At 43.8% G+C, this 26,742-nt stretch overlaps 1 protein-coding gene across 1 annotated transcript in view; it reads left to right on the top strand.

The window, feature by feature from the left end:
- Positions 1-26,742, top strand: part of DIPK2B (divergent protein kinase domain 2B) — a 48,338-nt gene that overhangs the window by 8,647 nt on the left and 12,949 nt on the right. Inside the window, exon 3 of the mRNA XM_055438401.2 lies at positions 26,148-26,321. Within this exon, the coding sequence (XP_055294376.2) occupies positions 26,148-26,321 (174 nt within the window). The remainder of the gene's footprint in view (positions 1-26,147; positions 26,322-26,742) is intronic.

The raw sequence follows: 26,742 nt of genomic DNA, 5'->3' as shown, positions 1-26,742 counted from the left end.
AGAATACTGGAATGGGTTGCCATTTCCTTCTCTAGGGGATCTTCCCCACCTAGGGGTCAAACCCACATCTCTTACATCTCCTGCATTGGCAGGTGGGTTCTTTACCATTATCCCCACCTTGGAAGCCCATCCATATTGTAGTCATTGCCACAGGCTGAGAGGAGAAGAGAATTAAGAGTGACTCTTTAATAGATACACGGTATCTCTTGGGCTGATGAAAATTTCTGGAGTTAGATAGTGGTGATGTTTGTACAACTAAAACCAACTGAATTGTTCACCTTAAAGTGGTCCAAATGATGGATTTTGTGTGATACAAATTTTACCTTAATAAAAAAAGGAAGAATAAGCCATTAAAAAAACTTCACCAATCCTCTGACTCCATTCCCTTAGAGCCCTGACAGGTGACATTAATAATTTAATTCATGCCAGGATATTAACAGCTAATAGCATTTCACTGTAGCCCTCTGGGAAACCAGTTGTATGTAAAGTCAATATTATGATGCTCCCACTAGCCCATGCCATGACAATCTCAGACCTTCCTAATACCTCCCTGCATTATTTCCCCCACACAATCCAGATGTGGCCCTGGAATTCTCCTCAATAGTGTTCCATGCAAGCAGCCTCTGTCATGATTTCAGCTGGACTATGAGGGGACATCTATGTAACTGCCGATTCATCCCAGACTTGGCCTCTTTTTCTGATACTTGGTCAGACTTGAAGTCCTGATTTTTAATTTAGAAATTATAGTATTTCTCTTTTTCACATAGGAGTTTCAGGAGTCAAGTGGAGAGAGATTGTAGAATGGATGGTAGGGAGACTTGCCTCATCCTTCAACTCTATATTAAATGGCCTGATGACAACTCTGCCTATTGGCAAGGTCATTCGGCACATGGCTTCAGTGTGCTTTCTCTGAATTCCTCAAGAGCCACTTTCCACCAGGTATCTAGGCCAGGACCCTCAAGTGTGCATATTTGAGTGTGGATGTGCTGATGTGTGTTTGGAGGAGACAAAAGGAGCCACAAGAAACTGATGGGTTGGCTCAGAAAACTAGCAAGGCAGGCAAGGAAGGAGAAACAAAGAAATAAAAGAAAATTGAAGGCAGGAGGGATCTGACTGGTGCAGGGCCCTCAGAACCTGGACTGTTGGCATTGCTTAGAAAAGTCAACTTGGATGAAAACATCCAGTGCTCACCATCAGATGCCAAGTGCAATTTTGTATTAATACCAAGAACCCTCTCTTGAGCCATAGACAATACACTGCAGCTAAGGGCTGCCAAGGAGGCTGGACTGGACCAGGAATCAGCAAAAGGGTGAAACAATGCAACATGTGTGGGTGTGTGTCTGTGGCACTTACGCTAATAAAACCATGACTTTTCTCCTCCAAAACCTGCATTGTTCTGACGGGAATATCCCACAGCCTAAATTACTAGCCTACAAATAGAGCCATGGCCAAGGACAGCACCCAGAGTTTATCATGATGTGCTTGTTCACAAAACCACAAAGAAGGCTTCCTCTGCTGTCACGCCAAGCACCAGGAAACAACCACCCTCAAGCACGTGACTAATCAGAGGAAAACACAGTTCCTCCATCAGGTCCGCCTCCCCTCGACTGCCATCCACTCTGGACATTGTTCTATATGCTAACCCTGTTTCTTGTCAGGTTGGAAGTGGAGTTTTTTTCTCCCACTAGATGGTGGTACAGAGTGTTCAGGAAGCTTTGTTTAAAGCAAGATGCCTGGCAATTTTACTTCCCTGATCTCAATTCCTTTCTTTTACATAAATACAATAAGAGATGGGTTTCCCAGGTTGCGCTAGTGGTAAACAACCTGCCTGCAGATGTAGGAGACGCAAGAGGCACAGGGGGTTCAGTCAGTAAAGACTCTGCCTGCAGTGCAGGAGACCCAAGTTCAATCTCTGGGTTGGGAAGATCCACTAGAGAAAGAAACAGCAGTATTCTTATCTGGAAGATTCCATGGACAGAGAAGCCTGGTGGGCTGGGGTCGCAAGAGTTGGACACGACTTAGCGACTAAACCACCATACACATACTTTAAGAGAAATAAAGTAACCAAAGTGCGTGTTAACCATTTAATCAGAATATAGTTTTACAGATAACTGCTAAATAAATGATAAAAAATTTTTTGTTTAAATTTTATTAAAAAATATTGAAGGGGTATGTGCAGGACATATCCTAGACCCTAGGAGGGTATAAGGCTGTCTAGACAAGGCCCCTGTGCTATGAGAGATAACACCCCAGTGGGGGAGACAAAGCATATGCGATGAAGCCTGATAACTCAGCAGTGTGTGTATGTGTTATTGGTCAGTCGTGTCCGACTCTTTGCAACCCCATGGACTGTAGCCCACCGGCCTCCTCTGTTCATGGAATTCTCCAGGCAAGAATACTGGAGTGGACTGCCATTGCCTTCTCCAGGGATCTTCCGGACTCATGGATTGAACCCGGGTCTCCCACACTGCAGGCAGATTCTGACATCTGAGCCACCAGGGAAGCCCTGGTGAGCCATAAATAAATAAATATAGCAGTGTGTACATGTCAAAAATAAATAATTTTAAAAAAAAGAAACAGGACTCATAGAGTATCCAACCCATCCTCGAAAAAGACTCCTAAATTATTCTTGATCTCATGAATGAAAAGGAGGCAGTGAAAGGTTTCCCTTGACACAGACAGGTTTGGAAAGAAAAACGGAGGCAAGAGAAGACTCAGGAAAAGCAGACATGAGCTGCCAGTGGCTCCTTCCCCAGGAGTCTCAAATGCAGAATAGGGGCAGTCCCCAAACAAAGCATTACTGAAGCCTGGACAGTCAAAAAGACAGACCATCAGAGCAGACTTCATCTTCCCAGGGTCCTCAGCTTTTCCTGAACTTAGATGTTAGCCAACCAAACCCCTTCTTAAATCAATCAAGCCATCCTTTCTTCTTTCTATGATATCTTTCCTGGCTATCTAGCTATTCCTATCATTATCGCAACCTACTCTGGAGCAAATGCTTTTGATAGAGTGTAGCTTGTCTCAGAGTCCTGGGGATTGGTTATCTACATATTATATAATATATAATCTATAAAGATATTTGCTTGAAAAAATTGGTAGAAGTAATTGATACATGTGTTACATTCTAAAAACCATTTATTAAGCCACAGAAACATTCCATACATTTTAAAAAGTAGAAATGCCAAAGACCAGGTCAAAGAAAGAAGAGCTATTCTGGAATAATTCTGTTAAATGATTCCCCAGTATGACTTTAGATCATCTCTTCCTCTTCTGTTCAGTTCAGTCGCTCAGTCGTGTCCGACTCTCCACGACCCCATGAATCACAGCACGCCAGGCCTCCCTGTCCATCACCAACTCCCGGAGTTCACTCAAACTCATGTCCACAGAGTCGGTGATGCCATCCAGCCATCTCATTCTCCGTCGTCCCCTTCTCCTCCCGCCCCCAACCTTTCCCAGCATCAGAGTCTTTTCCAGTGAGTCAACTCGTCGCATGAGGTGGCCAAAGTATTGCACCTTCCTCTTCTAGAGGCACACAAATCATTCTATTAATACCTTGTCTTAAGAATATTTCCTATCATGCAGTACTTTGCAAAATCTATCCTCTTGCTCCTTTGAATATGAGAATTCTCATGCCTTTTCTGTTTTCCCCTTTCACTGCCTGAGATTCAGCAATATTGTTTGCAAGGCTTCTGTGAATCTTCCAGGTGGGAAGACTCATTTCAATCAATGAAAGCTTCCTTTACACATTCTGGCACCCCATTCCTGTTCACCACTGTTTTGCTCCACCCTTTTCAGATCAAAGGCCAAATACCTGTCAAAGAAGACAGGCAAACGTTATGAACATTGGGCTTTCATTTTGTTATCCACCAAAATTCTCCCCATGGCCCTGGTCTATAGTTTATTTTCACTTAATACTTTGAAAAATAGAGTTCTTTTCTAAGTTTTTCAAAGTATAACCTATGCACTTAAATGTGCATATATAACATGTAGAGCTAGATAAATTTTTACACATGTGTTCATTCCTGTAACCACTGTCCACATCAAGATACTGAACACTTCCAGCCCCTCAGAAGGCTCTTTCATGTCCCTTCCCTAAAAAGACAGCCTCTAGGGTGACCAACCATCTGATTTTCTTGACACTAGACTTGTTTCAGCCCTGAAAGTCTCACATTCTGAGAAACTCCTCAGTTCCAGGAAAAATGGAACAGTCGATCACCCCACCCCTTCCCAACAGTAACCATTCTGAACTAAATCACCATAAATCAGTTTTACCTGGTTTTGAACTTCATTTAAATGGACTCACACAGTACATCCTCAACATGTTTCAAGCTATTTAACCATACTGTTGCATGAATCAGCAGCTTGTTTTTCATTGCAGTAGACTAGTCCATTGTATGATGAAGTCAGTTTATTCATTCTAATGTTGATGAACATCTGTGTTGTATTTAGTTTGGGTTATTGTAAATTAAAACTTCTGCAAACAGTCTTATCTATGTCAGTTGGTGAACACAGGCATACGGAAGGGATATTTTTGGGTTATATTGTGTACCTATGGACAGATTTAGTCAATACCACCCAACCATTTCCCAAAGTAGTTGTACTGATTTCTTCCTATAAGCTATGGAAGACAGAGTTCCATGGTTCCATATCTTCATCACATTTGATATTGTTAGTTTTTCACTTTAGTCATCTTGGTGAGTGTCTACCAATATCTCATTGTGTGAGCTGAATTTGTATTTTTCTCATAACTTACAGTATAAAGATCCTTTTCATATACTTATCGGCTACTCTGATTTCATCTGTTGTAAAGTGTTGGCATATGTTGTTTGTCCATTTTTTTATTGGGTTGTCTGTCTCATTGTGAAAGTTACATTTATATTCTGGATACAAGACTTTTTGTTGGCTATATATATCACAAATATCTTCTCCCAGCCCATGGCTTGCCTTTTTACTGTCCTAATGGTACCTTTTGATAAATTGACATTCTTAATTTAAATGAAGTCCAGTTTATTAATTATTTTAAATGATAATTAATCCCATGGCCACAAAGGTATTCCCCCATTTACTTCTGAAGTTTTCATATATTATCTCTCATACATAGCTCACTAATTTTATGTTCTGCTCTGCCCAGTTTGGGGTTAAATCTAGACAGTAACTTCCTAATTTCAGACACTGTATCTTGTATTTCTAAACGCCAATTTAACTTTTTTTCATAGATTCCAATTCTCTATTGAAATTCTCTCCCTTTCATTATTGCTGTCTGTCTTTTCCTCTATTTTCTTGAAATCTTAATCATAGCTACTTTGACTTCTATACTTGCTAACTTTAATATCTAGATTAACTCTAGTTCTACTTCTGCTTTTATTGGTTGTTTTCTTTTTCTTTGTTTTATTTTTAACTGAGAAGGGTCTTCATTGATGCATGGGCTTTTTTCTAGTTGCAGCAAGTGGAAGCTCCTCTTTGTTGCGGTGCATGGGCTTCTCCTTGCAGTGGACTCTCTTGTTGCAGAGCACAGGCTCTAGGCATTCAGGCTTCAGTAGTTGCAGCATGTGGGCTCAGTAGCTGTAGCTCGAGGGCTTGAGAGTTGCTCTGTGGCATGTGGAATCTTCTCAGACCAGGGATTGAACTCATGTCGCTTGCATTGCAAGGCAGATTCTTAACCACTAGACCACCAGGAAACCCCCTCCTTTTTCTTGATTATCGGGGAAAGGCTACCCACTCTAGTATTCTGGCCTAGCGAATTCCATGGACTATATAATCCATGGGGTCACAAAGAGTTGGACATGACTGAGTGACTTGCACTTTCACCATTGGAATGGGATGGAGGGGAACAGGGTACTGGTGTGTTTCTTACTCTTAAATCTCACAGTCTAATAGAAGTGAAGTATATAATAACTGTAATACAATGAACTAAGTGTGCTTTTTGGGTAATTTTTCATTATATGCTGGATTTTAAGGATAACACATGGAAGAGGCTCTAAATTATGTTATCTTCTCCTAAAGACTACTGAGCTTTGTTCTAGCAGCCAATGAAACTGATCACCTAAATCCAGGGTTTCCCAATCTTGTCACTATTGACTCTTGAGACTGGGAGGATAGGGTGGGGTCTGTTCTGTACATTGTAAGATGTTTAGCAGCATCCACAGCCCTCACCCACTTGGTACCAGTAGCATCACAACTCCCAGCAGTGACAATCCAAATTGTTTCCAGATGCAGTCAAATGTCCCTTGGGGAATAAAATTGCCCCTAGTCAAGAACTGCTGCCGTAATTCTGTAGAGATTGGGTTTGGGACTTTGTTACAGCAGGTCTCTTTCAGTTTCGTCCTTACTCCTAGGACATAGTCCTTGCTGATAGAACATGAGCCTTACTACTAGAATGTGGACTTTTTGAGGTCCAGTCAAAAGACCAGGGTGCCCACTGAGAAGTCTAGCCCCAACTCCCACCTCTCCAGCACCATGCAGCCTGTAAACTCTGCTCAGTGATACAGCCATCTAATGTGGCCCTAGAGTCCCACCCTGCTCCTATGCAGTTTAGGAGTTGGCCAAAGATCTGAAGGAAAACTTTCACATACTTTTTAGGTGTTCCTTCTCTGTAACTTTTCCTGTATAAGACCTTGCCCCCCAGATTCTAGCTACTCAAGTAGCCTCAAATCCTGCTTGCTGGTTCTTCTACCTAGCAGGACCCTGCAGTGCAGCTTGGAAAGTGTCCTCAGGGGAAAAGACAGAGAGACATGGGGCTCAGCTCATATACATCCTTTCTCTCAAGGATCACTGCCTATGTTGGTCATGGTCCAATGCCCACAGTTGTCTTACATATTTTGCCCAGGTGTTAGAGCTATTTCCATCACAAGGGTAAGCCTGATACCACTTACTCTGTCATGGCCAGAACTAGAAATCTCAAAATGATTTCCAGGAGAGGAAAAAGCTAGTGCTATTGCATTCATATATCCAAATCCAAATATAACTATGAAAGCCATCTTCCTTTCTTTTGAAAATCTCACCTTATTCTAAAAAGCTTTGGCAGTTTGGACACTGTTTCAAGGCTGAAGAAAGCCTGGGAAATACCTGTGACTTTCAGCCTAGCACATGTGAAAGGAACCAAGCCAGTTATGGGAGTCAGTGGAGAGTCTGACTTAATAACACAGTTATAGCAGACCAGAAAAGCACTATCTATAGAGTACATGGCATGGAGTTTTTTCTCTTTTCTTTCTTTCTTTTTCTTTCTTTTCTTCTTTCCTTCCTTCTTTCCTCCACCCCGCCTTCTTTCTCTCTTTCATTCTGTTTTTGCCTCTTCAACCAGACAGAGGGCCACTTGAGGTTAGGGACTGCATCTTATTCATCAGTGTCTTCCCTCACACATGTCTGACATGGAGTAGATACTTCATAAATCTTTGGGGAATGAAGGAGTGACCAAATGAGTGAATGAGCAAGACCTCATTCACCAATCATTATTCATGGCTTCAGGGTGACTCTCAACCCACACCTGTGCTAACTCCCCAGTTGACCAACTCTGGAGGCCATCAGATTTCAGAGTCTCGGAAAGTCGAGTCTTTCCCCAAGACAGCATCTTTCCTGGCATGACTCAGGTGTTAACAAGCCTGAAAGTCCCATGGTTCCTACTCCTTGGAATATGTCTCTTGATACAAAAATGTCTACCTCATTTGGGTGAGGAGGGATGGTGACACAGTTATCTATTAGCTTCTCTAGGGTTTGATCTCACCATAGTTATCTTGGAAGAGAGACAGCTGAGGCATTTTGACCCAAAGCATACAAGGCAGAAATAGATGGTGGGCCTCTTGCAGAGAAGGAGGAGGAGTGGTCCCTCCAGAGGCTTGTCTGATAGGCTGGCCCAAGCACTTCTGAGGACAGCACCTCAAAGAGAAGGTAATATACCAAATACATTTAGGATGGTTGGGATCCAGTGAAATATTTCAGTAAGGTTGAAGAAAAGTCACCAAGAGAGAAGCAAAGAAGCCAACGGTGATGTGGTGCCTTTGGAATGTATCAATGTGACCAAGCAAAAGTCGTTCAGTCATGCCCCACTCTCTGAGACTCCATGGTCTGTCCATGGGATTCCCCAGGCAAGAATACTGGAGTGGGTTACCATTCCCTTCTCCAGGGGATCTTCCTGACCCAAGGATTGAACCCGGGGCTCCTGCATTGCAGGCAGATTCTTTACCATCTGAGCCACCACCCAACCCCTATAAGCTGAACTACATTTCCCAGAGATCTCTTCTCTCATGTTTCTGGTTAGAGTAGACTACAGAGATTCTATTAGGAGTTTGAGAGAGTGAAAGGGCAATAGTGGCCATTCTGTGGCTCACACACATTGTTGTCCCGGCTCCCCTCACTGGGGTGAGGCAGCAGCCAGGCCTGCAGCTCTGCTTTCTCTTGGTTCCTCCTTCAGGTTCTCTGACTCCAGGGTAGGGATAGCTCCACACCAAAGGGCCCCAGCTCCTTCAGGTCTCGACACCATCAAACTCAAGGGCAATAAGAACTGACATGGATTTCAGTCCATCCTCATGAGCTCCATCCATCTTGTGCTTATGGATTCAACCTGTCCTTGATCGTCCCCCATTTTGCATCTGTCTTTCCTTTTCAAGTGCCCGCCTATGGACTTCAAGCTCCAGTATCATATAGGAGAACAACTGCCTTACAGAGACTATTTAACCTACTTGTACAATTCTGTAAGTTCAAATCCTGTTTTAAAAAAATCTAGTGATTCTGCTTCTCTGATTGAACTCTGACTGATATAGGTGGTACAACCTCAACAGAGGTACGTGCTAAGTCACTTCAGTCATATCCAACTCTTTGTGAACCCGTGGACTATAGCCCACCAGGCTCCTCTGTCCATGGGGATTCTCTCGGCATGAATACTGGAGTAGGTTGCCATTTCCTTCTCCAGGGGATCTTCCAAACCCAGGAATCGAACCTGCATCTCTTACCTCTCCTGCATTGGCAGGCAGGTTCTTTACTACTAGCACCACCTGGGAATAGGCGAATCTTCCTGTAATGCAGGAGAATCCAGTTTGACTCCTGGGTCAGGAGGATTCCCTGGAGAAGGGATAGACTACCCACTCGTATTCTTGGACTTTCCTGGTGGCTCAGATGGTTAAGAATCCGCCTGCAATGTGGGAGACTTGGGTTTTATCCCTGGGTTGGGAAGATCACCTAGAGGAGGGCAGGGCAAGTATTCTTGCTTGGAGAATCCCCATGGACAGAGGAGCCTGGTAGGCTACAGTCCATGAGGTCACAAAGAATCTGACACAACTGAGTGACTAAGCAAACACACACACACACACATATATACACACACCAGGACTTCCATTTCATTGAGTTTCTATTAACCTCTCCCCACTGAGAAGAGCAGCTGGGGCTAAAAACTAGCCCGGTAATCCCTCCCCCAGGCAAGCTTGAGGCTGGTTTGAAGGTTTTCCTGATAATCAGAACTCTATCTGGGCTTCCTGAACCACTGGACCTTTGCACAGCAGAAGCCACTGAGCTTCAGTGGAAATTTCTGCAAGTTGGCATGCACAAATGAGTTGTCAGAAGCACTTGGCTTCCTATCTTTTGATTTAAAAAGAAAGAGAGAAACAAAAAAACTGCAACCTATAAAATGAAATGGCCTAGTGGAGAATTATGACCAACCTTGGCATACCTGAATCAAAATGACAAACCATGAAATAATGTGGTTTACTCTGTGTCAGCTGCCCTGCCTGTCCCAAATATCAGCTGAATTGCCTGCCACAATGATTATTTCATCTGCCACAGTGAAAATCTTGGAGCAGGCCACGAAGACTTCAGTGGCAAAGCCTCTGGGACCCTGGAATGCAGGAAGATGGAGGATGAGGTGGGAAGAAAGAGATAGACTCTTATAAGAGGAAAAAGCTAGTTACCACTTCTACCAGCAGGGTCACTCAAGGTGTTGACTACCTCATAGAAGAAGAGGCCATGATCGCCACCAAGGGAGCCTCTGGCTGCCAAGGGTTTGACAGTAAGAGACATAGTAAGGGACAATAAGCAAGAGGAGGTAGCCCTGACTAGGGCAGATTTGCCGGAGAATAAATGAAGAGTGTCTGGGCAAAGCCATGAAAGTGAGAATAAGATGTAACTGTGGAAAGTGGCAAATGTCACAACCCATGATTATAGTATGTGTCAATAGCAGTGGGTGGATGTTGTAATGGTAGGTCTGGGGCAGGGGGGTGGGAGGCTACATTTTATTCTGTAAGACGGTGGTTCTCACACTTGAGCAAGCATCAGAGTCCCCTGGTTAACACAGGCATTGCTGGGTCCTAGCCCCAGAGCTGCTGACTCAGGAGGTCTGGTACAGGGTTTGAAAATTGGCCTTTCTAAAGAAAAGTGATTTAAAGACAGTGGCTCTTTCCATGAATGGAACCTAAAAGTGGTGTGTGGGGTGGACAGGCAAGGGAGTGAGGTCAGTGAGGCTGTGTGGCAGAAATAGGACAGGACCCCCAGAACACAGCTGCTGGTGAAGAAAGTAGGGAGGAGAGGCTGAGTTTCAATGCAAGAAAGCAGTACCATCTGACCTGGAACTCAGGCCTGAGTTCAAATCCTGACTCCACCACTAAGTAGGGTTCCTCAGTGGAAGACAGCTCGTAGTCAGAAGCCTGTTAGGTGGGTGCTGATCTGAGAGGAGACTCAGCCAAGTGATCTTTAGTGGCCTGGTCACCTGCCCAGGGGTTGCAGGAGGCCACGGGCTGTGCACCCTCTTCCCCCAACCACAAAGCCAACTTCCGACCCTTGGATTTCCTGTCTGAGTGCCCAGTGTAACCAATCCCTATGTCTGCTTGGCAACTCCAAATAGGGGACAAGATGATAACACTCATTCCCCAACCCTTCTCTCTGAAGTTCCTTCCATAGCTCCCTCATCAGGGTTTCTTGGGGTTCCCAACTGTTTTTTTCAAATTTAAAGACAGTCCTGGGTCAACCATAGTCACAGCATGGAGTTCATTTGTTTGACCCTCCAAAGACTACCTTGTTTCCTACTCAGAGATCCAACTTATTGTGAAATTTAGGGAAGGGGAATATTACCATTGACCCCGTTGATCTCTGGAACTGATAACACTACCTTATGTTTACAAATACCGAAATCAGATTGATTATATTCTTTGCAACCAAAGATGGAGAAGCTGTATACAGTTAGCGAAAACAAGACCAGGAGCTGACTGTGGCTCAGATCATGAACTCCTTATTGCGAAGTTCAGACTTAAATTGAAGAAAGTAGGGAAAACCACTAGACCATTCAGATATGACCTCAATCAAATCCCTAATGATTATGCAGTGGAAGTGAGAAATAGATTTAAGGGACTAGATCTGATTGATAGAGTGCCTGATGAACTCTGGACGGAGGTTCGTGACATTGTACAGGAGACAGGGACCAAGACCATCCCCATGGAAAAGAAATGCAAAAGAGCGAAATGGCTGTCTGAGGAGGCCTTACAAATAGCTGTAAAAAGAAGAGAGGCGAAAAGCAAAGGAGAAAAGGAAAGATATAAGCATCTGAATGCAGAGTTCCAAAGAATAGCAAGGAGAGATAAGAAAGCCTTCCTCAGTGATCAATGCAAAGAAATAGAGGAAAACAACAGAATAGGAAAAACAAGAGACCTCTTCAAGAAAATTAGAGATTCCAAGGGAACATTTCATGCAAAGATGGGCTCGATAAAGGACAGAAATGGTATGGACCTAACAGAAGCAGAAGATATTAAGAAGAGGTGGCAGGAATACACAGAAGAACTGTACAAAAAAGACCTTCACGACCAAGATAGTCACGATAATGTGATCACTGACCTAGAGCCAGACATCTTGGAATGTGAAGTCAAGTGGGCCTTAGAAAGCATCACTACGAACAAAGCTAGTGGAGGTGATGGAATTCCAGTTGAGCTATTTCAAATCTTGAAAGATGATGCTGTGAAAGTGCTGCACTCAATATGCCAGCAGATTTGGAAAACTCAGCAGTGGCCACAGGACTGGAAGAGGTCAGTCTTCATTCCAATCCCAAAGAAAGGCAATGCCAAAGAATGCTCAAACTACCGCACAATTGCACTCATCTCACACGCTAGTAAAGTCATGCTCAAATTTCTCCAAGCCAGGCTTCAGCAGTATGTGAACCGTGAACTCCCAGATGTTCAAGCAGGTTTTAGAAAAGGCAGAGGCACCAGAGATCAAATTGCCAACATCCGCTGGATCATGGAGAAAGCAAGAGAGTTTCAGAAAAACATCTATTTCTGCTTCATTGACTATGCCAAAGCCTTTGACTGTGTGGATCACAATAAACTGTGGAACATTCTGAAAGAGATGGGAATCCCAGACCACCTGACCTGCCTCTTGAGAAACCTGTATGCAGGTCAGGAAGCAACAGTTAGAACTGGACATGGAACAACAGACTGGTTCCAAATAGGAAAAGGTGTACGTCAAGGTTGTATATTGTCACCTTGCTTATTTAACTTATATGCAGAGTACATCATGAGGAACGCTGGGCTGGAAGAAGCACAAGCTGGAATCAAGATTGCTGGGAGAAATATCAATAACCTCAGATATGCAGATGACACTACCCTTATGGCAGAAAGTGAAGAGGAACTCAAAAGCCTCTTGATGAAAGTGAAAGAGGAGAGTGAAAAGGTTGGCTTGAAGCTCAACATTCAGAAAACAAAGATCATGGCATCTGGTCCCATCACTTCATGGGAAACAGATGGAAAAACAGTGGAAACAGTGTCAGACTTTGTTTTTTTGGGCTCCAAAATCACTGCAGATGCTGATTGCAGCCATGAAATTAAAAGACGCTTGCTCCTTGGAAGGAAAGTTATGACCAACCTTGATAGTATATTAAAAAGCAGAGACATTACTTTGCCAACCAAGGTCCGTCTAGTCAAGGCAATGGTTTTTCCCGTGGTCATGTATGGATGTGAGAGTTGGACTGTGAAGAAAGCTGATCGCCGAAGAATCGATGCTTTTGAACTGTGGTGTTGGAGAAGACTCTTGAGAGTCCCTTATACTGCAAGGAGATCCAACCAGTCCATTCTAAAGGAGATCAATCCTGGATGTTCATTGGAGGGACTGATGCTGAAGCTGAAACTCCAATACTTTGGCCACCTCATGCGACGAGTTGATTCACTGGAAAAGTCTCTGATGCTGGGAAAGGTTGGGGGCGGGAGGAGAAGGGGACGACGGAGAATGAGATGGCTGGATGGCATCACCGACTCTGTGGACATGAGTTTGAGTGAACTCCGGGAGTTGGTGATGGACAGGGAGGCCTGGCGTGCCGTGATTCATGGGGTCGCGGAGAGTCGGACACGACTGAGCGACTGAACTGAACTGAACTGACTGATGTTTACAAAGCACTCCACCTCATGTAAAACAAAATGAGATGTTTATCATGCTTTCAGGAAAGTCATATCAGGTATCTACAATGTCCAGAGAGCCAGTTAGAGTCAGGCAATGGAGTGATGTATCTGGACCATAAAGAAAGCTGAGTGCCAAACAATTGATGTTTTTGAACTATGGTGTTGGAGAAGAGTCTTGAGAGTTCCTTGGACTGTAAGGAGATCAAACCAGTAAATCCTAAAGGAAATCAACCCTGAATATTCATTGGAAGGACTGATGCTAAAGCTGAGGCTCCAATACTTTGACCACCTGATGAGCAGAACCGACTCATTAGAAAAGACCCTGATGCTGGGATAAGATTGAGGGCAGGAGGAGAAGCGGGTGACCAAGGATGAGATGGTTGGATGGCATCACCAACTCAAGGGACATGAGTTTGAGCAAACTTCAGGAGATGGTAAAGAACAGGGAATCCTGGTGTGTTGCAGTTTATGGGGTGGCAAAGAGTTGGACACGACTTAGCGACTGAACAACAACAACCATCATACCCTCATGAGAGATGAGGAAACAGCCTCAGAAAGGGAAAGAGATTTGCCTAAAGGCATACCCTTGGGCCAGCTAAGCCCAGGAGGAGCACGAGCTGGGGGAGAGGTGACTGAGGTCACAAACAGACACAACATAATACGTGTTGGAGGTCACATTGATGACAGCACAACTTGACATGGTGAATCAAAGATGAAAGAGATCAGCCGTTAAGATAAGAAAGTCAAAAACAGCTCCAGATATTCTAACCTGGAAGACTGGGAGAAGGGTCACTAACAGAAGTGAGAAAACTGGGAAAGGTCCTATCTTTGGGGTAAATGATAGCAAACAGTCATAGAGCCCTTCCCATGTGTCAGACACTTTTCACAAAGATTTGACCTTCCCAACACCCCGATGAGGTGGGTACCATAATTATTAGAGTAACCATACATTCAGGTTTGCCAGAGACAGTCCCAGCACATGCCAGCTGTCCTGATCTAATAATAAGTATCATCCCTTTCAATCTCAAAAATATCCGGGTTTAGAAGATAAGTCAGAGTCCCCTTAATTATTATCCCTCAGTTACACATGAGGAAACTAAGGCATAGATCATTTGAAGAAATTTGTCCAGGTCATGTGGTTGTTAAATGACAGAGCGGCATTAGAGGTAACTTGCCTCTAAAAAACATGTTTGTAAATATTTTGTCATGTGCATGTGCTAAGTTGCTTCAGTTGTGTCCGACTCTTTGCAACCCCATGGACTGTAGCCCTCCAGGCTCCTCTGTCCATGGAATTCTCCAGGCAAGAATACTGGAGTGTGTTGCCATTCCCTTCTCCACGGGATCTTCCCAAACCAGGGACTGAACCTGCGTCTCTTATATCTCCTGAATTGGCAGGCAGGTTCTTTACCACTAGTGTCACCTGGGAAATCCCACTGCCTCTCAAAGTTGGTACTGAATCCAGTTTGTCACCTTTGCAGTTGGGTTGCCACCTATCCAGGCAAAGACCCCTACCCAGGCCAATGGATTCCAGGATGAAATGAGGGGGAAGCAGGCAGCGGCCTGGAGAGGTTAGCTATGAAGAAGATCCACCAGGAGGCGCTGCTAGAAGCAGGAGACAGGATAAAGCCACTTAACTACCCAAGGGGGATCCCAGTGGGGAATCTGCATTACTCCTCTCCTGGGAATCCTCTCCATTGATTTAAACAGAACTTCTCAAACATTCCATCAGGGCTCAACCCAGAAACTCTGTGGAGTATCAAGAATCTAAACAAACAGAAACCCCACCCAAAGAAAGGATGTTGCGGAACTAGAGGCTCTGTTTTCTGTGGAAATGAGAGCTGTCAGAGACAGGCGTTCCTGTGCAAGGGAACTGTTTTATAGCCCTTGCCCCGCCCAACCAAGTCTGTTTAGTTTTTGATTTAATGTTGTTTTAACATCTAGTCACCCCTCCGAGGTATGTTATCCACTCTGAGGTGATCCAAGGTAAACTCCAAATTCTGGATCCACTCTTGGCTGATTCCCTGTCCTTGCTTCTACCCTTTGTGACTAGCTTTCCTTCAGGGACTAAACTGCAGGGAACCTAAATTGATCTGTAACAGAGAGAAGCTTCTTGGGGCGGGGCGGGGGTGGTGTGCGTGGGGGAAGGGGCCTATTGTAAAGCTACCATAGCTTATGGATTTCAAAGCAAAACTGAAATGATTTGGGGACCATCTATTGTACAAAATTCCCTCCCTCCTCCAGTACCAATAACAGCGGCTGAGACAAGCTGTGTCATAAAGTAACATAAAAGATTGTTTTATGAGGACATTTTTGGATGCTTTAACTTTGAAAATCATCCATATGGTTTCTCCAAGATAATCACTGTGGTGGCCAGCATCTGTAGAATGAAAAGTTGGCAAATCAAGAAACCTCACATCAAGTCTGTGTTTCAGATTTAAAAAAACAGGAAGCGCTTTAATAAAAGGTGGGAGAAAAAAATCCATCTACTGGAGTAGGAAAAGAACCATGAGCTGTTTCTCTTAATATCATAGACCAAACAGGGATTTTTATGGTTTTGAATACAAGCAGCTTGAAGAAATGTTCAAGCAACTTTCGGCTTAATTATCCACAACTGATACAGTTATTGAATTGTCATTGTTCTAATCAAGACACACTGATTAACTCTGATACATAATTAACCTAACCCTGCTTCACAAGCATATTTAACAACTAAATCATGTGAAAAGTGTTGAGTCATGCAACCAGAAAGACAACTCACGCGTTTATTAGCCCTAGAACTTTCTCTTCTCCCTGGGTGCTAGGAGCTTGACAAAAATAAATTCACTGAATGTAAAAACTCATTTGTTCAAGATTTCCCTCAGCTTTCCAAACTGAGCTGGCCAGAGAAACCTTCTCACTGGAAAAGCTAACTTCAGATCTTTGTTTTTTCCTGGCATCACTACATGTGTGTATTCATACATACCCACACAGAAAAATGGTGGCCTCTGTGAGCAGCAATATGATTTTTTGTTTTACTTTCACACTGTATACTTCCATAGTGTTTGAGTATCTCACAATGAACATGCTCGAGATGGTGAACTTTGGAAATATCTATCCTCTTGGTACATGGAAAAAAGTACACAGGCTGACCATTCTCTACAGACAGCATGGGCACCGCCTGTGTTCTATTCCTTGGAAAGAGTAAGGAGGGGAATAAAGTGATTGGAGTCAGCACATCTGATATCTTCAGATGCGTGCCATAATTTGCAAACATAATTTTTATTTGTCTTATTTTTACGTTCTTTAAAGCCTTAGGGCCAAAGAACAGATCCTATCTGAGAAGTGAAAATCAACTCTCATTTCAACATGAAGCTCTCCATTAGTCAGTTGTATGTGTCCTTGGAAAGAAGCTCAGATTCCTGAATTAAATTGTGCCTTTAGTTAGCACTGTGACTGTAACTCGCTGACTTCCGATTTTAAAGGGAAGCCAACTTCTTGTCTTAGATTTTTCTTTCTAAGAGCAGCTAGTGTTCTTCTACACATTTATTTCCATCAGAACAAGTGTATTCCGTGGTGGTAAATTTTTGGCTTTTTCAAAAAAATAATATTGGCGATATTCCCTGTGGTGTATACAATGTACCCTTGTAGCTTATTTTATGCATAATAGTTTGTACACTCTTAATCCCCAACCCCTGTATTGCCGCTCCCTACTTCCCTCTCCCCACTGGTAACCACTAGTTTGCTCTCTATATGTGTCTTTTTTCATATTTTTTTTCATATTCACTATTTTGTTATTTTTTTTTTTTTAGATTCCACATGTAAGTGACAAATCATATAGTATTTGTCTTTCTCTGACTGACTTATTTCACTTAGTATAATGCCTTCCAAGGGCTTCCTAGGTGGCATTAGTGGTAAAGAATCCACCTGCTAATGCAGGAGATGTAAGAGACACAGGTTGTATCCCTGGGTTGGGAAGATCCCCTGGAGGAGGGCGTGGCAACCCACTCCAGTATTCTTGTCTGGAGAATCCCATGAACAGAGGAGCCTGGGGGGCTGCAGTCCATAGGGTCACACAGAGTTGGACACGACTGAAGGGACTTAGCACACAATGCCCTCCAAGTTCCTCCATGTGGCTGCAAATGGCAAAATTTCATTCTTCTTTTATGGCTGAGTAGTATTACATTGTGTCACACACACCACTTTATCCATTCATCTGTTGATGGACACTTAGGTTGCTTTGTAAATCTTTGCTTTTCAAGTAGCATTTACTTTGGAGAAACAGCTAAAAACCATCCAGAACCAAGTGAGATCATTAATATGGGAAATGAACTTGAGGATAATATGCACCTATAAGCAACATGGTCTTTAACAAGCTACTTCCCTTTCTTGTTCCTTACCTTAGTATTCTCATCTGAAAAATGGGAATATTTTACCAGATCCCTTGATAATGCAGTCTACCATTTGCACTGACCAGCCCAAGCTGCAAAAATCAATGTTACTGCATGTCCAACAAATCCTTTAAGCTCTTTTCAAAATCAATCACTTTAAATTTCCAGGAGCATCACAGAGCAAGAGAGAAATAAAGGCTAAGAGTCCTCGTATGCCGGAATAATGTCTGTGAAAAGGCTTGCCATATGGCCTGACACTTAGAACTTCCAGAAAGTGTTACCCTCCTTTCCCGAACTGTGTCCCACCAACCTTGGCTTGGAACTTAAGTCCTAGGGCAATTCTGGCAAGGTTATTGAAGGTCCACATAACTTCTAAGACGTGGTCTGCCTTGAGGAAACCTCCTTCCTGCTCCTTTGACTCTCTTATCTCTGGCTCCTAGGGAGGAACAACAAGCACAACTCTTTTAACTTTTTAAGGACCTCCATCAGAGTCACAGAGTCATTTGTCTGGCAATGTCGCTTTTATGATTTTTTTCTGGTACAAACCGCTGATTGCTGGTGATTTTGTTGAGCAAGCACAGGCAAGGATGTGGATTTAAGCCAACTGAAGATCAAACAGCTCATTGGGGAAGTTACTTCTGGTGTACTCAGATTTCGCTAGAAGCTTCAAAAGTGAAAGCAAATCTAGATTTCCTTCTCAGTTGCTATTGTTTCCGCAGAGAGCAAGTGCTTTTCCCTTGGCACTGGTGTATAATATGTGTGTGTGTATATATTATATATATGTAATGCATATATTGTATTATGATAGTATATTATACAAAATACAATATTAATAAATTTTAACCAATATTAATACAGTTCAGTTCAGTTCAGTCGCTCAGTCGTGTCTGACTCTTTGAGACCCCCATGTATAAATTATTAATTAATATAATAAATTTTATACAAACTAATTATATATAATATAATTATATATGACATATAGGATATATTTGTGCACACACGCACACACATATATATAATCAGATTTATTTTAAGAAATTGGCTTATGAGATTGAGGAGACTGGCAAGTCCAAAATCCATAGGACGGGCCAGCAGGCCGGAGACCCTTGTGCAGGACCAGATATTATAGTCCACAAGTGGAATTTCTTCCTTTTCAGGGAAATGTTAGTTTTGCCCTTAAGGCCTTTCAACTTCTTGGATCAGGCCCATTCACATTATCAAATATAATCTCACCTCCTTTAAGTCAACTGACTGTAGATGTTAACCCCCTGTACAAAGTTTCTTCAGCAACACCTACACCTAGATTAGAGTTTGATTCACTAACTGGGAAACACAGCCTAGCCAAGTTGACACATAAAACTGACCATCACAATGATACACCCATTCTATTTCATTGACTGTTTTATAGACTGTTAGGGACTGTGGTCTGAGCTATTTCAAATCTTGAAAGATGATGCTGTGAAAGTGCTGCACTCAATATGCCAGCAAATCTGGAAAACTCAGCAGTGGCCACAGGACTGGAAAAGGTCAGTCTTCACTCCAATCCCAAAGAAAGGGAATGCCAAAGAATGCTCAAACTACCGCACAATTGCACTCATCTCACACGCTAGTAAATTCATGCTCAAAGTTCTCCAAGCCAGGCTTCAACAATATGTGAACCGTGAACTCCCAGATGTTCAAGCAGGTTTTAGAAAAGGCAGAGGCACCAGAGATCAAATTGCCAACATCCGCTGGATCATGGAGAAAGCAAGAAATTTCCAGGAGAGCATCTATTTCTGCTTCCTTGACTATGCCAAAGCCTTTGACTGTGTGGATCACAATAAACTGTGGAAAATTCTGAAAGAGATGGGAATCCCAGACCACCTGACCTGCCTCTTGAGAAACCTGTATGCAGGTCAGGAAGCAACAGTCAGAACTGTACATGGAACAACAGACTGGTTCCAAATAGGAAAATGAGTACATCAAGGCTGTATATTGTCACCCTGCTTATTTAACTTATATGCAGAGTACATCATGAGGAACGCTGGGCTGGAAGAAGCACAAGCTGGAATCAAGCTTGCTGGGAGAAATATCAATAACCTCAGATATGCAGATGACACCACCCTTATGGCAGAAAGTGAAGAGGTACTAAAAAGCCTCTTGATGAAAGTGAAAGAGGAGAGTGAAAAGGTTGGCTTGAAGCACAACATTCAGAAAACAAAGATCATGGCATCTGGTCCCGTCACTTCATGGGAAATAGATGGAAAAACAGTGGAAACAGTGTCAAACTTTATTTTTTTGGGCTCCAAAATCACTGCAGATGCTGATTGCAGCCATGAAATTAAAAGACGCTTACTCCTTGGAAGGAAAGTTATGACCAACCTTGATAATATATTAAAAAGCAGAGACATTACTTTGCCAACCAAGGTCCGTCTAGTCAAGGCTATGGTTTTTCCCGTGGTCATGTATGGATGTGATAGTTGGACTGTGAAGAAAGCTGATCGCCGAAGAATTGATGCTTTTGAACTGTGGTGCTGGAGAAGACTCTTGAGAGTCCCTTGGACTGCAAGGAGATCCAACCAGTCCATTTTAAAGGAGATCAATCCTGGGTGTTCATTGGAAGGACTGATGCTAAAGCTGAAACTCCAATACTTTGGCCACCTCATGCGATGAGGTGACTCACTGGAAAAGAGTCTGATGCTGGGAGGGATTGGGGGGTGGGAGGAGATGGGGACGACAGAGAATGAGATGGCTGGATGGCATCACTGACTTGATGGACATGAGTTTGAGTGAACTGCGGGAGTTGGTGATGGACAGGGAGGCCTGGCGTGCTGTGATTCATGGGGTCACAAAGAGTCGGGCACAACTGAGCAACTGAACTGAACTGAACTGAACTTAGTGTCCTACTTCTGTTTCCCATTGGCCAATATCATTGTGGGCTTGCACTTGGCCACCAAACAACAAACAGAAGTTTACAGAGCCCCACTCTGTGAGTGGGACCTTGGGAAGCAGCTGCCTCCACCTTTAAGGGATATTGGGTACCAGGTGGTTTTAAAGCCTCTTTTGGTGATAATTCTAGAAGTGGCCCTGAACCTTTGCAGCAAATATATCAGTTATTTATTGCTGAATAATGACCCACTTCAAAACTAGGGGCTTAAAACAACGGCAGTCATGTTTTCCTCATGAATACTCAATTTGGGTAGCACTTGGTAGGAAAATTCCCAAGGCCCCACACAGCATCATCTAGGATGCTCAATACAGCATTGGAGGAGCCATTCCCAACATGGCTCAGTCACTTGTTGGCAAGTTGGGCTGGCTGTCTACTAGGTACTCATTGAATGAGGGCTAAGGATCTTGCTTTTTTTCCAAGTAGCCTGGGTTTCTGTACAGCATGATGGTTGGGTACAAGAGAGAGCCAAGTAGAAGTTTTATCTCCTTTTATGGCCAAGGCTCAGAAACCATATAACATCACTCCCATCAACTTTCCAGTCACTGGAAGTGAGTCACCAAAGCCAGTCCGTACTCCAGGGGAGGAGAACTAGACTCCACTTGGATGGGAGGCATGTCTAAGAGTTTGTGAACCTGTTTTAAAATCATCTCCACAAACAATACCTCTGGGGTCCAACCTCATGTTGACTACTAACTCTGACACCTCCCTTTTCTTTGGCCTCCCTCTCCCACTCAGCCAATCACCAAGAGTTGTGAATTCTACTACCTACAAATACCTTCAAATCTTTTCATTCTCTCATCACACAACTGGACCACTGCACCTTCTTAACCAACCTTGCTACCTCCATTCTTTTCTTCTATGATATTTAGGATTAGGTTCAGCTGCATGTGAGAAAAATCCAAGTAACAGTGGCTTAAACAAGATCAAAATATACATCTCTTTTACATAAAAGAAATGGATACATGGCTGTCCAGGGCAGATATAATGGCTCTGTGATTGTCAGGCATCCAGCCTACTTTCATTTTGATGCTCCATGACCTTTAGCATGCCCTGGTCCAAGATGATTGCACAAGCACCAGCCATCACTTCCACAGTCAGGAAAGGAAAAAAGAGTAAGGAAAACTACGCCCACTCCTTTTAAAGGCCTTTCTCAAAAGTTTCTATTTACTGTACAATCCATCACCCCCCTTCCCCTATGCATTAAAATTCCTCATTTACCCCCTTTCCCCCTCATATTCCTTTCTACTCGTTTTCTGGTAAAAATGAGCCTTTTCCTCTTTGTGACTCTATGAGTGTTCTGCACAAGGGAAATCACCCCCATCCAGGACCTGGCTCCACTGTTGGTTTCTCTTGTCTTCTGCTCTTTCCTGGGGCTCTTTTTGTCAGTGGGGTGTGGGTAATAGAACAACCATGGGCTTTGGGGGACCTTTAACTGTTTTGTTCTTTCCTTTTCATTTATAAAAACAATAAACATTCAATTTTAGAGAACCAAAAATCCCACCTTCCCACCAAACACTACTAAGGGGCTTGTCTTCTGCTCCAAACCGTTTCTGTTTTCCTTTCTCTCTTGGTAATACTTTTAAAAGCTAATGAATTTCTTTCCTCCAATCTCCCACCCTTTCCCACCCCTCTAGGTTGTTACAGAGCCCCAGTTTGAGTTCCCTGAGTCATACAGCAAATTTCCCCTGGCTATCTATTTTACATAGGTTAGTGTATGTATTTCCATGCTATTCTCTCCATATACCTATGGCTAATTCATATTGCTGTATGGCAGAAATCAACCCAATATTATAAAGCAATTATCTTTCAATTCAAAAAATGAATTTCTTTAAATAAATAAAGTTTTTTTGTTATTTTTTTATTTATTTTAATTGGAGGCTAACTAATTTACATTATTGTATTGGTTTTGCCATACATTGACATGAATCTGCCCCCGGTGTACATATGTTCCCCATCTTGAACTCCCCTCCCACCTACCTCCCCATCCCATCCCTCTGGTTCATCCCAGTGCACCAGCCCCGAGCATCCTGTATCATGCATTGAACCTGGACTGGCAATTCGTTTCACATATGATAATATATATGTTTCAATGCCACTGAAATAAAGATTTCATTCTTGGAATTTCCAAGAATTTTTTTTCACACTTTTAAAACTTTATTTAAGTTTTATTTATTTAAGTTTTTAAAGTGTGAAAAAAAATTCTTGGAAGTTCCGAGAATGGAATCTTCATTCCACGTGGTCACAGCATCACTAAGGTTTGTGCACATCTTGTTCCTTCTGCACAGATACCCGCCCCTCCTCTTTGCAGGCTCACTCTACACTGCCTCAGGCCTCCACTCAGAGTTCACTGTCTTCCAAGAAGCCTTTGACGGACCCACAAAAATGTTTTGATTTCTTTCAAAATCAGAAGAAAAATAATCTTTTAGGTCTAAGAACATGTTTGAATGTATAATATTAATGTATTTGTCTTTATACCAATGCAGTTGTAAAATATCATTTTAAGCATCTTTTATGCAGCCATGAAATTAAAAGACACTTACTCCTTGGAAGGAAAGTGATGACCAACCTAGACAGCATATTAAAAAGCAGAGACATTACTTTGCCAACAAAGGTCCGTCTAGTCAAGGCTATGGTTTTTCCAGTGGTTATATATGGATGTGAGAGTTGGACTGTGAAGAAAGCTGATCACCAAAGAATTGATGCTTTTGAACTGTGGTGTTGGAGAAGACTCTTGAGAGTCCCTTGGACTGCAAGGAGATCCAACCAGTCCATTCTAAAGGAGATCAGTCCTGGGTGTTCATTGGTAGGACTGATGCTAAAGCTGAAGCTCCAATACTTTGGCCACCTCATGCGACGAGTTGACTCATTGGAAAAGACTCTGATGCTGGGAAGGATTGGGGGCAGGAGGAGAAGGGGACGACAGAGAATGAGATGGCTGGATGGCATCACCAACTCGATGGACATGAGTTTTGGTAAACTCCGGGAGTTGGTGATGGACAGGGAGGCCTGGAGTGCTGTGATTCATGGGGTCACAAAGAGTCGGACACAACTGAGCAACTGAACTGAACTGAACTGAACTGCTGGAGGACGGGGCCCACGAAAACAAAGGATTTTGTACCAATGCCTCCAAAAGCTTTAGTGTAGCCCTGCACCCATGGGCTCCCACGGCTCCCTGACCTCCGGCTGGTCATTAGCACTCCCTGCACCATATAGTAACTGCTGGGCATTTGACGGTCTCCCCTACTAGGTGGCTCAGATAGTAAAGAATCTGCCTGCAATGCAGGAGACCCGGGTTCAATCCCTGAGTCAGGAAGATCCCCTGGAGAAGGAAATGGCAACCCACTCCAGTATTGTTGCCTGGAGAATTCCATGGACAGAGGGGCCTGGCGGGCTACAGTCCATGGGGGTCACTGAGAGTAGGACATGACTGAGAAACTAACTACTGTCAACTGCCCAGTTGACAGGCCTGGAAGGGCAATGTCTGCTGTGGTCCCCCTTACATCCGCAGTGCCTAGAATACAGCCTGGTCTTTGGTGGATTCTCAGCAAACATTGGTAGGTGAATGAATGAATGAGTGCTTTGAGCTTACTCAAATACAGAGTTACAACCCCAGTAAAGATAAGGATGCAGGTCCTACCCGGCCCACCTATTTACCTCTCACCTGGTATACTGTCTGTCTTAGTACAAATACTAGGTATGTGTGACCTGAGGAAACTCACTTAATCTCTCTAAATCTCAGTATTTCCATCCACAAAATGGGAACAATAGTAGTACCTACCTTATTAGGTTCTTGGAAGAAGGAAATGAAATAACACACTACCTGTGACGGTCTTAGAACGTCTCCTGTTGTATAGTAAGCACTCAATAATTATTACCTACTATTATCATTGTTTATTGGAAGGACTGATGCTAAAGCTGAAACTCCAATACTTTGGCCACCTCATGCGACGAGTTGACTCACTGGAAAAGAGTCTGATGCTGGGAGGGATTGGGGGTGGGAGGAGAAGGGGACGACAGAGAATGAGATGGCTGGATGGCATCACCGACTCGATGGACATGAGTTTGAGTGAACTCCGGGAGTTGGTGATGGACAGGGAGGCCTGGCGTGCTGTGATTCATGGGGTCGCAAAGAGTCGGACACGACTGAGCGACTAAACTGACTGACTGATTATCATTGTTTTATGGCCAATACTTCTCCCAGAGGTATTTTTTATTTGCAAATCAGGTCTTGGAAAAGAGAAGAAGAAATTACTTACCTCTAACCCTAACCACCAGGATTCTCAGGTGTCTCAGTGGTAAAGAACCCGCCTGCCAATGCAGGACACATAAGAGACACGGGTTCAATTCCTGGATTGGAAGATTCCCTGGAGGAAGGCATGGTAACCCACTCCAGTGTTCTTGCCTGGAGAATCCCATGGACAGAGGAGTCTGGTGGGTTACAGTCCATAGGGTCACAGATTTGGACACAATTGAAAGCGACTTAGCACACATGCACACACACAACCCAAACCACCACCCCTGCCCCAACAATGGCTATCTTTAATGGCAGAATTTCAGGCTGTGTACGAAAAGATTATCAGAAGCAAAGAGATTGTCTCATAGCTTCAAATCATCTTCTATGGTCTCCACCTGGGTAGCTTATCAGGTTGAGGGAGGGGCAAGGCCTACCACGGGGGAAAAGGCCTGGATGTTAGCATCTATCAGGTTGGGTTCTGTCCTAGCTTGTGGTATTGTAACAGAAGACCATAGACTAGGTGAGCTAAAAACAAAATTGTATTTCTCATAGTTCTGGAGGCTGGGAAATCCAAACTCAAGGTGCTAACCAATTGATTCCTGGTGAAGTCTCTCTTCCTCGTTTGCAGACAGCCATCTCCTCATGTTCTCCTCATGGTGATGGAGAACAGAGAGAGGGAGCAAGTTATCTCAGGTCTCTTCTTATAAGGTCACTAATCCCATTCATGAGGGTTCCACCCTCATGACCTAGTTACCTCTCAAAGGCCTCACCTCCTAATACCATCACATTAGGGATTAGGGTTACAACACATGAATGAGGTGCAAGAGAGGGGCAAACATGCAGTTCATAACAGGTTCAAATCCCGAATCCAACCCTTCTAACACTAAGCCTGCAAACTTCCAATTTCTGAGTTGCAAAATGTGTGTGGAGACACAGAGGCTCTGAAACTCCTACTAGGAGTTTGCTAGGGATGCACTTCCTGCCTAGCACCCTGTTATATGACCCCAGGATCTCTCAGTCCCTTCTCCTCAATGCCAGCTCTCACCCATGTACCCCACTCATGCCCCTCTCATTCCACCGCCTAGGGTACTCTGCTCCATACCCCCCAGGGCTTTTTTCCCACCCCAAGGCCCACTTGACCCCCGCAACCCAGGGATCTCCCCTACAGCAGAGCCTGCCCATACCCAGTCCTGCCAGCTCCCCACGAGCACTCAGCACATTTTCTTCCTCTCTGGATCTCTTCTGCCCCACTGCAGGGCCTGTCCACCCCTCTCTTGCGCTGCCCATCACAGCGACTCCTGGATCGCGTGGTCCGGCGCTATGCAGAGGTGGTTGACGCTGGCAGCATCTTCATGGACCACTTCACGGACCGGGACAAGCTGCGTCTCCTCTACACGCTAGCTGTCAACACACATCCTGTCCTTCTACAGGTATGCAGTGACCCTGCCCTGGAAAGCCCGTCCAGGGAGGGGATTCACATCAGGCTATGAGGGGGTAGGCCCTGGGTTGAGCTTTCTCTGATCACTGGACACCTTGGGGCCACCAGTCCATCTTATAATAGAACCTCTGTGGCACTCAGTAAAAATGTGTTGTTGTTTTAGAGGAAAGAAGTGTGGGAGCTAGGGGGGAGGGGCACAGCTAGGAGTGGACATTTCATGGCCAGAGAAAGCCCTGAAGGGCTTTGTGGAGGAGGGCAATTTTGACCAGGTGTCTTAAAGATTAGAAAGGTATGAGCAAGCTCGGGAGTTGGGGGAAAACCAAAGGATGACCCACTCAGAGGTGTGCTATGCAGCTGTGCTTGGAAAAGATGAAAGGATGGAAGTAACCTAAACCTCCGTCAAAAAGGGAATG

Source organism: Moschus berezovskii, chromosome X (assembly GCF_049115385.1).
Source record: "Moschus berezovskii isolate FMDL1 chromosome X, NW_MosBer_1.0, whole genome shotgun sequence".
NCBI lineage: Eukaryota > Metazoa > Chordata > Mammalia > Artiodactyla > Moschidae > Moschus > Moschus berezovskii.
Note: the sequence above shows the minus strand (reverse complement) of the source record. Positions and strands in the feature narration are given on the sequence as shown.